We start from the raw sequence: 14,485 nt of genomic DNA on the forward strand, positions 1-14,485 counted from the left end.
AGATTTCTGTGCTCAAATAAAGACCTACAAAAATCAGACTTGTAACAGAGATCTAATTATTTCCTGGGATAAGAGCAGGGATAATTTACTTTTGAAGACTGTTGTGAAAAGGTAAGAATGAAGGAGTGAGGTTTGGGGGAAAATACCATATCTATTTAAAAGTTTTATAATCCCCAAGTATGGACTTCCCTGGTGGTTCAGACAGTAAAGAATCTGTCTGCAATGCAGGAGACCTAGGTTTGATTCCTGGGTCTGGAAGATCCCTTGGAGAAGGAAACAGCAACCCACTCCAGGATTCTTACCTGAAGAATCCCATGAACAGAGGAGCCTGGTGGGCTATAGTCCATGGGATTGAAGGAGTCAGATACGACTGAGTGACTAAACCACTACCACCCACAACTGGCCTCAATCTTTCAGAGTAACTTTCTCAAATGGTCCTCATCATCCTCACCCAACTTATCTTTCAGTCAGGAGATCTCTTTCAAACCACCCAGCACCACCCCACCGGAACTCGAAGCCCTATGCTTGTGTTAAACTCTTTTTCCTTGGAGGTTCCTAACTATTGGCTGATATACTCTAACACTGTTCCTTGCTGTCACTACAGCTATAGTTACTGACTTTCACTTACTCCTAGACATGGTCTTCCTCTTACCTCAGGTCCTGCCATCAAGCTGGGAAATGTCCATGATCCCATGCACAACTCATTTGACATCCCAGCCTTTCAGTACTTAGACAACTGCCACTCTTCTAGGGTCTTCCCAGTAGTCATGTACAGATGTGAAAGTTGGACCATAAAGAAGGCTAAGCACCAAAAAATTGATACTTTCGAGTTGTGGTGCTGGAGAAGACTCTCGAGAGTTCCTTGGACAGCAAGGATATCAAACCAGTCAATCCTAAAGGAAATCAACCTTGAATAGTCATTGGAAGGACTGACACTGAAGCTCCAACACTTTGGCCACTTGATGTGAAGAGCTGACTTATTAGAAAAGACCTTGATGCTGGGAGAGAGTGAAGGCAAAACAAGAAGGGTGGCAGAGGATGAGATAGTTAGATTACATCAGGGACTCAATGGACATGAATCTGAGCAAACTCCAGGAGATAGTGGAGGTCAGGGGAATCTGGTAGGCTACAGACCACAGGGTCACAAAGAGTCAGGACATGCCTTAGCGACTGAACAACAACAACTCTTACTAGGCACCTTTAATCAGGAAACCTGGGTATCACCCTGCACCTTGGATCACCTAGAACCTTACCTCTGAAATTCACACACCCCACTTTGGCCGCAAATTTCTTCTTACAGTTGGTCACTTGGCTAAACCCAGAATTCTGATGCGGCAATCATTCCCCTGGGGATTGAGAAGGCGTCTTTCTTTCAGTGTTCAGGGGTGCTTTGGGAAAGTTAGGTACTACTCTAAAGTTCAACCTTGGTGCCTCTTCTTTTCCCCAGTCTTATGAAATCTTATGATGTGCCCGTCCCGTGAGGGTCTTTTTTCATTCATTATGCTGGGCACCTGGTAGGCTGTTCCAGTCCCACAGCGGAGGGAAATTTTCTTAAAATGTTGCTTTCATCATTTCCTCCCCTCTGATTTTTCTATTTTCTTTAAATTGGGTATAGCTGCTTCACCACGTTGTGTTCGTTTCCACTGTGGCACGAAGTGACCCAGCTCCATGTACATATACAACCCCTCCCTCCTGGACCTCCCGCCCGCCCGTCAGGAGGCACCAGGGAATTTTTAATCTTTTTACTTGGGCACTTTTAATACTAAGCAGATCATATTTGTATGGGGGAAATGCTAGCCCTGAAAGGCACGATTTTATTGTGTTCTTGAATTAATGGGAAAGTAAATTACTGGATAGAATAAGACAAATAATTCAGACCATTCCTTTCATTTGAACTTACCTAACTAAAACTGCCACGGTGAATAAAACCCAGTTTCTATTTAGGAAGTTTTGAAAAATCCAAGTACTTTTCCCACCACGATTTACTTATTCACATGTTCTCAGGACCTAACAGATCATGCAGAGTCTTGATTCCCCAGGAGAACTGGATTATTTTCCTCCCACAAATCCATCACAGGAATAGCTTGACTCATTATGTTCTGTGTGAAAGTGATTTCTCATTACTCACTTAGGACGTCAGGCCTGTTTATTATGTGGGGAGAAACAGATACTGGAGAAGAAATGAAAAAAGGAAAATAAGAAGTGGTTTCAAAATGTCAGGAATTCACCTGACTGTAAGGATTATTGTACTATAATTCTCTAATTTTTTTACAGCCTATGTTATGATTGTCTTTTATGATAATATTCATCTTTTTCTTCAAAATGTAAACTACCAATGTGGTAAACGATAACTCACAGTTGAGACAGTGGCCACTATAAAATAGAAGCTATGGTGATAAAATAAAAGTTTTGCAGCTAGATTCCCAGGCTTGAAGTCAACCCAGAAATCTTCCGGTTTCATTACCCTTAGAAAATGACTTGATCTCTCTAATCCACAGCTTCCTAATCTATAAAATAAGGTTAAGAATAGTATCAGCACATCATAATAAGTAAGGATGCAATGAGATGGTGGGTCTGGCAAGCATACAGTAAGTACTCAAAACATGCTGGCAATTATTATTCTACTTGACGTCATGAACCATGACGTCATGAACCATGACGTCAGGTTGGCCACTGTCCAGCTTGGATACACAGCAGGGTATTGTCACACTGCTGTTGTTCAGTTGCTCAGTCATATCTGACTCTTTGTGACTCCATGGACTGCGGCATGCCAAGACTACAGAACGAACTTCAGCTTCAGCATCAGTCCTTCCAATGAATATTCAGGACTGATCTCCTTTAGGATGGACTGGTTGGATCTCCTTGCAGTCCAAGGGACTCTCAAGAGTTTTCTCCAACACCACAGTTCAAAAGCATCGATTCTTCGGTGCTCAGTCTTCTCTGTCACATTACTTATTCTGCTGTCATTCATCCCTATCAACCTGCCATGTGGGTTGTTCAACAGTCAGAGCTACTTTTGAGACTGCTGCTGCTGCTGCTGCTGCTGCTGCTAAGTCGCTTCAGTCATGTCTGACTCTGTGCGACCCCATAGACGGCAGCCCACCAGGCTCCCCCGTCCCTGGGATTCTCCAGGCAAGAACACCGGAATGGGTTGCCATTTCCTTCTCCACTTCTAAGACTGGGGGACTCTATATTTCATACTCCTGCATCTGGTAGTCATACACTGGCTTCTCATGTCCATCATGGGCTTTAGACTCTGATCAGCTGCTGAAGAGATTACTGATAACAAAGTGTGGGGCCTGAAATAGTGCTTGACACAAATATGCTGATCGATGGATCAAAGATGAATACACGAAGACTCTGCAATGTCCAAGAAATGTGTGATGTTTTGCCAGTTATCTTAGAAAAGGAATGGCTGGCATTTGTTTTTTCTTACTATATTTTCATTTTTCCTAGCTCCCCCCAACGTCATCACCCAAAGACAGTAAACAGGGTATTTGGTATTTCATCAGCATAAGGTAGCTAGTAAAACATACAAATCTGGAGAGAACTGGAAAGTTTTAAACACTGACATGTAATTAAAAGTGCCGTGCTCATCAGGCTAAGAGACGGGGCTACAGCATGGAAGCATTTTGCATAACAATGCACTTACAGTTCAGGAGGCAGAGTTATGAGGCACGTAAATGTCAGAAATCACAACGCAAAAGCAGCTCCACAGGACCATTGGCACTAATTACTGCTGGCCCAGCTCCCATAGCTCTTGGAGGCTGACAAGCAGAGTGGGCACAATACCAGGTGTGCAACCTTTGAGATGCAATACGTGCATATACTCTTACGTGAGAGTTAGGGTTTTCTGCCCCACTTTGGAGGGGCCACCACATCATTTCAGGTTTCACACCAGCCTACACGGGGCTTAATAGCAAGTGAGTCGTGGTATTTTACAAATTCTCGCTGGTACGATGGGCGTGTCCCATTGCACCTCCCAAATCATCAAAAATATCATCCGTGCTTCCATGAAAGAAACGGCAGATTAAGAGAAATATATCTTGTCCCTTACCTGGATCATTCTGTGACACTTCGATGATAATTTTTAAACAGCCCTCGAGGCCACTAAAGTGCCCAGAGGATGAGGTTATCAGAGCTTTAAACTCAAGTGTCCACACACAAAATCAAACTGTCCCAATGAACCACCTAAGGGGCAATGCTTGTGTGATGATGAAGAGGGGACCCACCAGTAAAAGCAGTGACTGAGGAAGCAGCTGTACATTTTCTGTACTTTTTTATTTTTGACCCTGTCTTTTTACCAGCTTTCCAGTTCTTCCACAAAAGGGTTGAAAGGGGAGAGGAGGCTGCACGTTTTCAAATTAACAAGCCATCTAGTGGTCAGCAGCCTAGGTTCAAGACTTTCAGTGGGGAGGGAGACCTGGGAACCTCTAATATTTACAAAGAGGGGATCTACATGGTCACCTGCACAGAACGCCATCCCCACTCCTGCCGCCTGGCAACTCGGACTGACTGGTTAGGTCTCCCCTGCATGCTTTTTGCACACTGTGTTAGGTCTGTTAAATACGCCTCCACCGTACACTCAGCGTGGGTGTGTGTCCACCCAGCCCTGTCCAACTCTTTGAGACCCCGTGGATTACAGCCCTTCAAGCTCCTCTGTCCAAGGGATTTCCCAGGCAAAAACACCCGAGTGGGTTGCCATTTCCCACTCCAGGGAATCAACCCAACCCAGGGATCGAACCCAAGTCTCCTGCGTACATTTTTTACTGCTGAGCCACTGGGGAAGCCTGTTACACTCAGCATAACCATAATTAAATACGTGTGTAAGTATGAGTTTTATGCTTTTTTCTCCTGTGACACCAGCAGCCCTGTAGAAACAAGGACTGTGTCTGTCCCATTCACGTGATGTCCCCCAGCATCCAACACAGAGCTTAACTCAGAGAAGGTGCTCTCGAAACCTCCATGGAATGAATGGAAGCCCATCCACACCTCCCCTGACTTTGCCCGGCCCAGAGTGACTGAGCTGGACTCTGGGGTCATAGCATGGGACTCACAGGGCCTTCTGGCCTGGTGGGGAGGAAGCTCTCCACCCACTGCTGGCCAGAAAGAACAGCAAACAGGCCTTCCAAGACACCCACAAACACCACCCTCTGAACCATGCAATGGATAGTCACTCCATCCATCATCCCGCCATATTTTCCTATCTCTGGGACCTCATGCAAAGGAACAGGCCTCAAATGTATCACCTTAATTTTTCTCCCACTAATGTTCTTTCTAACACTTCTACTCTCCTGTAAACGCCTCCACCCCCAAGCCATTGCAGGTCCCTCTGTTGGCTTCACGAGGACTGATGAGCTAAAGCTGGGGGAACCATGGGGACCCCGTCTCAGGGAGAACACAGCCAACACCAAGTGATAACACCCCCTGTACTGAAGAGCCCAGCGCAACCTAATTGCTCTGGGCTTGTCCCCTGCAGGTCCCACGCCTGGGTCAGCATGGGCTTCCACACTGTGCGGTGCCATGACTCTCTCACCGTCAGAACTGCCTCTCAGAGTCATTTCCATTAAAGGAGCATACGTCACCTGCTATGGTGAGAACAAGTCCCCAACCTCCAGATCCAAGATGCCCGTGGCAAAGTGAGCCCTTTACCTGTCCTGTCTTGTCCTAAAGTTGCATATTTTGTTTCAGCAAGTTCTTACTGAGTCTCTTTATTTAGATGTGCCCAGAGAGGGGAGATGATGCTTGGCCAGACTGGAGGGAGGGTGAGGAGACATGTTAGAGCAGGCTGTTTACAGAACCCAGAACATCCAAGTGCTCGGTAAAAACATTCTGACGGTGCAGACACGCTACTGGTATTTTTACACTATGAAGAAAGAAGAAAGTGTTAGTCTGTCAGTCGTGTCTAACTCTTTGCAACTCTATGGACTGTAGCTCACCAGGCTCCTCTGCCCATGGAATTCTCCAAGCAAGAATACTAGAGTGGGTTGCCATTCCCTTCTCCAGGGGATATTCCCGACTCAGGGATCAAATCCGGGTCTCCTGTATTACAAGCAGATTCTTTACCCTTTGAGCCACCAGGAAAGGCTATAGTATACCCAGAAATAGGAATTCTCAGGTGATGCAGTGGTGAAGAACCCGCCTGCCAATGCAGGAGATGCAAGAGATGCAGGTTCAATCCCTGGGTTGGGAAGATCCCCTGGAGGAGGAAATGGCAATCCACTCCAGTATTCTTGCCTGGAAAACTCTATGGACAGAGGAACCTGGTGGGCTATAGTCCATGGGGCTGCAAAGAGTCGGACGCAACTGAGCGAGCACACATACACGCCAAAAAACACCTACATCTGTGATTTTAATACAGAAATAATAACCTGCTTTTAAAGAAGTAAAATAATTTTTGTGATACAAGTGGAGCTTCTGTACCTATAAAGCAACAGCCTCACTATTCCCAGAGAATTTTTTCCTTAGGGGGAGAGAAACCGAAACAATAAGACATCAGCTGTTCATTCTCTGTATAGCCATACGAAATCCTTCTATATAGCTGAGTCTGAATAAAGGAATTTTATTTTCCATAATACATCGTGTCAACATGACACAATCAGAAGGCATATTGACCAAGCAGTATCCTATCATCAGATCAACATTTCAACTGAAAATATTCTCCCCTTTGCTACAACAACTGCAGACCAGTTAGAAAAGTCAATGGGTAAAGCCTGAATATTTGTGCAAAATTACGTAGATCAACATCCTGGTGAGATGTTGTATTTGACATACGAACAACAGAACAGCTTTTCATGAAAATTCAGAGACAAAGAGTCACTAAAAGACTAAGGTTAAGTTTCTAAAATTCTTCTCTTTATATAGCAATGGAGAGGGTGTTCCATACTTTTTTTTTTTTTAACCATTAGCACTAAATCCATGACAGTTTCCTTTGTCATCATACTGATGTCAAAGAAGCTAAGATCTTTATTAACTTATAGGAAGATGATATTCTGGGAGTAGATCTTGCTCAGTACAGTGTTATTAGTTCTCAGCCTGTGACTGAAAGCCCAGGGAAAGAAGGGACGTGGACAGAATCCAGAATGGATTGTAGGGGATCAGGGTGCGGTGTGTGCATAACTAGCATTGTCCCAGAAAGAAGACTCACTCGCTCAGTTCTAAGGCGGTGGATGAACCTAAAGCCTATTATACAGAGTACAGTAAGTCAGAAAGAGAAAGATGAATACTAACACATATATATGGAATCTAGGAAGATGGGACCGACGATCCTATGTGCAAGGCAGCAAAGGAGACACGGATGTAAGGAACAGACTTTTGGACTTAGTGGGAGAAGGAGAGGGTGGGATGATTTGAGAGAAGAGCATTGAAACATATACACTACGAGCCAGCGGGAGTTTGATGAATGATGCAGGGCACCCAAAGCCTGTGCTGTGGGACAACCCGGAGTGATGGGGTGGGGAGGGAGGTGGGGGGGGGGGTTCAGGATGTGGTGGACACATGTATATCTATGGCTGATTCATACCGATGTATGGCAAAATCCATCACAATATTGTAAAGTAATTAACTTCCAATTAAAATAAGTTAATTTAAAAAAAGGAAGACTCAATCTCAACCTTTATTTTTCAATGACAGTTATTTCAATAAAATGTAATTAACTGGCTTCCATCTGAGTAAGAATGCCTAAGCAACACAGCACAGAGGTTAGGTATATAGGTTTTAAGTGAATTTGAATATCTTTTCATATATTTATGGCCACTGACCACTTTGTTCTTCTATGGTCTAAGTCACCCATTCATATATTTTACCTATTTTTTCAAATTAAGTTGTATTTTTTTCTATTGATTTTCATATTAAAACTTTGTTGCAGCATTTTCATTCAGTCTATCAACCTTCTTAATTCTATGATGTTCATTATTGCAGACAATTTAAAATTTGTATGTAGTTAAATCTTTTTTTTTAAAGGTTTCCAGGTTTTATATCATGTTCAGGAAGGCCTTCCCTATTCCCAAATTTTAAACTATTTCAATTATTTTATTATGAGAAAAGATATGCTTAAAAATATACTATTAAAGTTGTCCATTATGTTGTTCAACGTAATTTTTTAAAAATTCACAAAATTAAAATCGTACATACACATTTGTGCTAAAAAACAAGTTCTCTCTTCTGATAAAGTGCCACACTCTATTTTTTCCCCCCCTAATTATGTTTTTTCTTTCTTTCTTTCTTCTTGCAGCCAGGAAGCTCTGAGTCCAGTTTTATCAGGCTCTTCTCTTTTTTATTACTTGGATTTTTAATCCTCTGGGCCCTTTACTGCATGCTACCTTGTATCTTTGCTGAAATCAGAAAGTGATTACAAAATAAACAAATCAGAAAATGATTAAACAAATAAAGAGAAAGTGATTAAGTGATTTTAAAAGTCTATTATATTTAATTTAAACTTTTTTGGGTCATTTGTTTCTTAACCCATCTTTTAAAAAAAATATTGTTTTATTTCAGCTGCACCGAGTCTAACTGCAGCACACAGGCTCTTTAGCTGTGGCATGTGGGACCTAGTGCCTTGACCAGGGACAGAACCTGGGCCCCCTGCACTCGGAGCACAGAATCTTAGCCACTGGACCACCAGGGAAGTCCCTCTTAATCCATCTTACAATGACTTCCTGGTCTGCTAGAAATAACTGACAGCCAGCGGATAAGATTACAGATCTCTTGTTCTCACTCTAATTGTTGTTCAGTCACTCAGTTGTGTCCAACTCTCTGACCCCATGGACATCAGCACACGAGGCTTCCCTGTGCTTCACTATTTCCCCGAGTTTGCCCAGACTCATGTCAACTGAGTCAGTGATGCCATCCGACCATCTCATCCTCTGTCATCCCCTTCTTCTCCTGCTTTCAATCTTTCCCAGCATCAGGGTCTTCTCAGATGAGTCCGTTCTTTGCACCAGGTGGCCAAACACTTCAGCTTCAGCATCAGTCCTTCCAGTGAATATTCAAGGTTGACTTCCTTTAGGATTGACTTGTTTAATCTCCTTGCTGTCCAAGGGACACTCTAATTATTAGTGTACAATTCTGTTTACCTTATTGTGACTGTTCTAATTATTCTTGAATCTAAGTCACCTATGGCTTAAAGCAAGTGTTTAAAATGTTTCCTGAATAAACAAACCAGAAAAAAGTTACTCACAGAAAAAACTCACATCAGAAATCTAGGTTAAAAGAAACAGCCCAAGCATTCCCCGGGCATGTTCTATTGTGGGTACATGTTGCATTTGAAGACATGGATGACAGTAATTGAACAGTTGACCCAAAGACACAAGAGCTTGCCATCATTAGCCTGGAATCACCAAGGGAAAGAAGTGACACATCACAGTTTAGAAATACCAGCATGAGTTAAAACAAGGGTTGGTGTTACCCAAGTAATTAGAATAACCCAAATACCCTACAGTCCCAAGAAACCCAATTATTTGGAATTTAACTGTAATTTGCATGCCTGCCTTCTGCTTTTTAATTAGTCTGATGACAGAACAAGGCAATGGGAAAGCTGATTTGGTATTAGGAACTACATTTTATTTAAATGAAAAATTCATACCTATGGGATAAATGCAAAGTTAAAATTCAGTAATAAAATGTATCTTTTAATCATAATTTTTAAATTGTTATTAAATTAGGTGTTGGAGTGAGATGCAAGTTAGAAGAGAATGTCCTGAAATCTCTCATCTTCTGCTCTATTTTCCCAACCACACTTTCCCCAGATGAGTCCATTTCACAGGGGCCACAGCCAAGGGTTTACACAGAGGCTGGGGTGGGGTCCTCCACCTAGCAAATGGTGGTAATTAACTCTTGTTCTAAACACCTTAACACCTCCTCCTTGTCAATAATGGGAAAATGTATAAGAAGTTTTATGTCTTTGGAAAATCAAATGCAGAGCCTTATGTGTATTAAGTTATGTGCTATGTGCTCAGTTGTGCGCTCTTTGTGACCCCATGGACTGTAGCCCACCAGGCTCCTCTGTCCGGGGGATTTCCCAGGCAAGGATATTGGAGTAGGTGCCATTTCCTTCTCCAGAGGATCTTCCTGACCCAGGGATTGAACATTGGCAGGCAGATTCTTTACCACTGAGCCACCTGGGAAGCCCAGGAATTTACTAGAAATGCAATTTCTGAGGCTTCACCCCAGACCCACTGAATAAGTCACTCAGGACGAGAGCCAGTAATCTTTTCTAACAAGCTCTACAGGTAGTTTTGAGGCACTAAAATTTGATAAACACAGGTCTACAGGATTTATTCAACACTGTATTTTAACTCACTGTAGGCTTGTCTACTTATTTTCTATTTAAACCCAAACCAAACATGTTAAGAAACTGGAACTAAAAGAGAGTCATAGGTCGTTGACATTCATTCACTGATTCGTTGATTCATCCGACTGTTAATGAATAGATGCTAAGTAGCCACTGGGAGTTAGTCACTGAGGCGACTGCAGGATCAGGGATACTGGGCTAAATAAATGGGACAAGGTCACTGTCCCCGGGAGCTTTCCCTCCACTGAGGAAGAAAAAACCAAACAGGTCAATTTACATGTCCCCAGCTGGGAGGGACTGGGGGCAGGAGGAGAAGGGGACGACAGAGGATGAGATGGCTGGATGGCATCACTAACTCGATGGACGTGAGTCTGGGTGAACTCCGGGAGATGGTGATGGACAGGGAGGCCTGGCATGCTGCGATTCATGGGGTCGCAAAGAGTCGGACACGACTGAGCGACTGAACTAAACTGAACTGAGAGGGGATTATGAGGTGATGCTCCATTGAAGTGATCAGGGAAATGCAAATTAAAATAACACTGAAATATAATTTCACTCCCATTAAATGGACACTTTTTTTTTTTTTAATGATAAGTATCTATTCTTATTAGCGATATGGGTGGAAATGAAGCCTTTGAAAAGGAATCCAGTCATATCCATTAACACATCAAGCACAGCCATCCCACTCCTGGGGATCAATCTTGTAGAAAGAATGTCACCTGTTCAAGGACATGTACCGAAGCATCAGTTAATAGTGGCAAATGCCAGTTACAAAGTGAATGCCTGCCGGTAGGGGAATGTCTGAATAGATCATGGTATAGCCACACTAGGCAACCAGTGGAAAACAGCCATGCACTGACTTTGAGGGCAGCTCTATGACATGCCTTCAGTAAGGAAAGTGACATGTAGAAAAATGTATAGGACTTCCCTGGTGGTCTGGTGGTTGACTCCGCCTTCTAAAGCAGGGGATGTGGGTTTGATCCCTGGTCAGGAAGCTAAGATCCCACATGCCTCTTGGCCAAAAAAAACCAAACAAACAAAACATAAAACATAAGTAGTATTGCAACACATTCAATAAAGACTTTAAAAATGGTCCACATCAAAAAAAAAAAAAAAAAAAGGTACAATGCAATTTTACTTTTAGGAACCAGGCCCATCTATGTGTACATATCGCTGGTACATGAGCACAGGAGCATAGAAGAATAACACGGAGGAATGAACACCGTCAGAGGTGAACCATCTAACGTGGATTCAGGCTCAAGACCCAGGCTCCCTCACTCTCAGTATCTTCCTACACATAGTGCAGAAGATGAGGCTAAGCCACATGCTGGATGCTTGGACATCCTGAAGGCAAACACGCATGCGTGAGACACGGGAGGAGAAGGCAGGCGGGGGCCACATCCAGCAGCTTCAGCTGCTGACAAGCACCTTCACGTGTCACACGTTTACATCAGTTGAGTCCCCTGCGTCTGTCACTAGCTTCCCAGGTCAGGAGGGGCACTGGCTTTGCTGGCCTGGACACGGCAAGCACAACATGACTCTGGAGCCAGCCTTCTGCCATAGCTGCTGATCCCTGCATCCTGGCCTGGATGGAACCAGCCTGGAATGTGCAGGGGGACAGAACCCCTACATCCCTGTTGAGGCAGCAGTGTTCCCCCAGGGACCATGTGATCACTCCTGGGTTGCAGAGTCTGTAGCTAGCTCCTACCATTCTTCCAGTGATAGATTTCATCAGCACCTGCTTCCCTAAGCAAAATGAGCCTAAATGAGCTTGACCCCTTTTTTTTTTTGGCACTGGAATCTGTGATTTGATGGGTTACCAGTCACTAGGAGGAGTAAGAAGGAGTTTTAAGAATTTAAACACAGGAATAGATGAAAGTGCCTTGAGAATCGTGGTACTATTATTACCACTAATATTAAAAGCCACCGGAAAGACATCTGTCATCCCGTCTAAACAGCTGATGTACCCAGAGGCTCTCAGAAAAAGCTCTCCACTGCAGTTTCTCTGCAGCATGAGTCTTACCAGCCGGTGTGGATGTGGATTTCGGTGCCGGAAGCAAACTCCTGCGGGGTGTGGTCGCGCTGGAGGAAACTGGAGGGGCTGCCCGGCCAGCCCCCTTGGGTGTGTCTTTGGCAGGGAGAGCTGCCTTTAGAGGTGGCTGGTCTTCAGTTCCAAAGGATGAACCTGCAGGAGGCAGACTGTGCGTTAATGACAGTGTCATGAAAAACGGGTAGACCCCCTTGCTGGGCACCACCACCTATCTATCCCTGAAGCCTCCACCTGCATCAGAACTTGACCCAACTCCTGATGAGTGGCCTTGAAAAGCATTTCTCTGGGATGAGGTGTGGAAAAAGAGGTTGCCTTCAGTCACTGCAGGGAAGTCTGTCCTCCAAACCCACACGCCACAGGCTCCACCAAAGCCAAGAACAGCTTCGCTCCACTGAAGATTTTACACACACACACGCACACGCACACGCATGCACACACAATCTGCTTTTCTGGATGTGCAGCTGCATACACAGGCTTCCCAGATGGTTCAGTGGTAAAGAACCCACCTGCCAATGCAGGAGACACAGGTTTGATCCCTGGGTCAGGAAGAGTCCCTGGAGAAGGAAATGGCAACCCACTCTAGTATTCTTGCCTGGAAAATCCCATGGACAGAGGAGCCTTGTGGGTGATAGTCCATAGGATCACAAAAGAGTCGGACATGACTGAACAACTAAACAACAAGCTGTACACACATATGATAAGCATTCATTTTATAACTGTCAGAGGATGAGCAACACTTTTCTGAAAACCAATGTAAGTGTCCCAGAGGAGATGAGAGTAAGGACACACACACGTACACCGCTGGTCCAGAAGAGGATTCAGGGCTCCCTGAAACCCAGCTCATTTCATCTTCAGAATAAGGGCCTTGGGATAAAGGGAGATGGGTGAGAAGCATGCAGGCAGAGAATCCCCTTGAAATTCACGAAGCTTTTGATCTGACAAGCCGAGGCTTCATCAAACTAAGGGGGCTACCCTAGTGGCTCAGTGGTAAAGAACCTGCCTGTCAATGCAGGAGATGCAAATTCCATCCCTAGGTCTGAAGATCCCCTGGAAAAGGAAATGGCAACCCACTCCAGGATTCTTGCCTGGAAAATCCCAAGGACAGAGGAGCCTGGCAGGCTATAGTCCATGGGGTTGCAAAGAGTCAGACACGACTGAGCGACTAAACAGCAGCAACAGCATCAAATTAAGAGGACCCTGCATTAGAGCCCAGTTTATTGCAAAGGCAGAAGATGTCTATTGGTCATTTCAGTTTTCTATTCAACATAGAAACAGGCTCTGTGTCAACAGAATAGCTTCTTTATGATGGGCTGCTCTGAAGACAGGGCATACTGGGATTTGTGTCAGATTTAAATGCCAGAATGGTCGTGGCCCATTTTTTCTCCTCTATAAATTTTTAAACCTACTATGCTGGCTATATGTGTAATCTCTTAAAGACAATATATGACACCACCATCTATTCCTATTAAAGGATAAATCTTCTAAATGCACCTCTGAGTAACAGCTGCAAAGACTAATCTACCAAATTAAATAGAAAGCCTGAATATACTGAGATTACTGCCTGTTGGGATGAAAACTATCCAGTTAGGAACGTGACTGTCTACCATGGAAAATACACACTGACAGCTGGAAGATATATATGTAATTGTAGTGAAAGATTAAAGTTTTTGTTTCTATCATTTTAAAAGGATAGCCCTAACATTCTATGCAGATAGGGCCTGCATCAAAATGATAACATTATTAAAATGGCTTTAGTGTTCAAATGTTCAGGAGTTTAATTCAACCCCTCAGAGTAAGAGATGGCTGCTTTCCTCCCTCTGAAGACCTGAAAGTCTGTTTAAAATGAGTGAAATCTGTTTTGTCTCTTAACAAAACAGTATTTAGGAAGGAAGAATAAAGACGGCTATTTCCTAACACAGAACCTATGCCCTATAGTTCTCTGAAGGTCCTGTGTAAGGTTTTAAATAGTTCTAAACAGGGCTATCACTTTGCCAACAAAGGTCCATGTTGTCAAAGCTATGGTTTTTCCAGTAGTCATGTACAGATGTGAGAGTTGGATCATAAAGAAGCTGAGTGCTGAAGAATTGATGCTTCTGAACTGTGGTGCTGGAGAAGACTCTTGAGAGTCCCTTGGACTGCAAGGA

General features: G+C 43.8%; 1 protein-coding gene across 2 annotated transcripts in view; it reads right to left on the reverse strand.

Moving 5' to 3' along the window:
- Positions 1-14,485, reverse strand: part of MTUS2 (microtubule associated scaffold protein 2) — a 388,875-nt gene that overhangs the window by 134,781 nt on the left and 239,609 nt on the right. For both annotated transcript variants that reach the window (XM_070800225.1, XM_070800223.1), the window contains exon 7: positions 12,315-12,476. In XM_070800225.1, the coding sequence (XP_070656326.1) occupies positions 12,315-12,476 (162 nt within the window). The remainder of the gene's footprint in view (positions 1-12,314; positions 12,477-14,485) is intronic.

Source organism: Bos indicus, chromosome 12 (assembly GCF_029378745.1).
Source record: "Bos indicus isolate NIAB-ARS_2022 breed Sahiwal x Tharparkar chromosome 12, NIAB-ARS_B.indTharparkar_mat_pri_1.0, whole genome shotgun sequence".
Classification (NCBI taxonomy): domain Eukaryota; kingdom Metazoa; phylum Chordata; class Mammalia; order Artiodactyla; family Bovidae; genus Bos; species Bos indicus.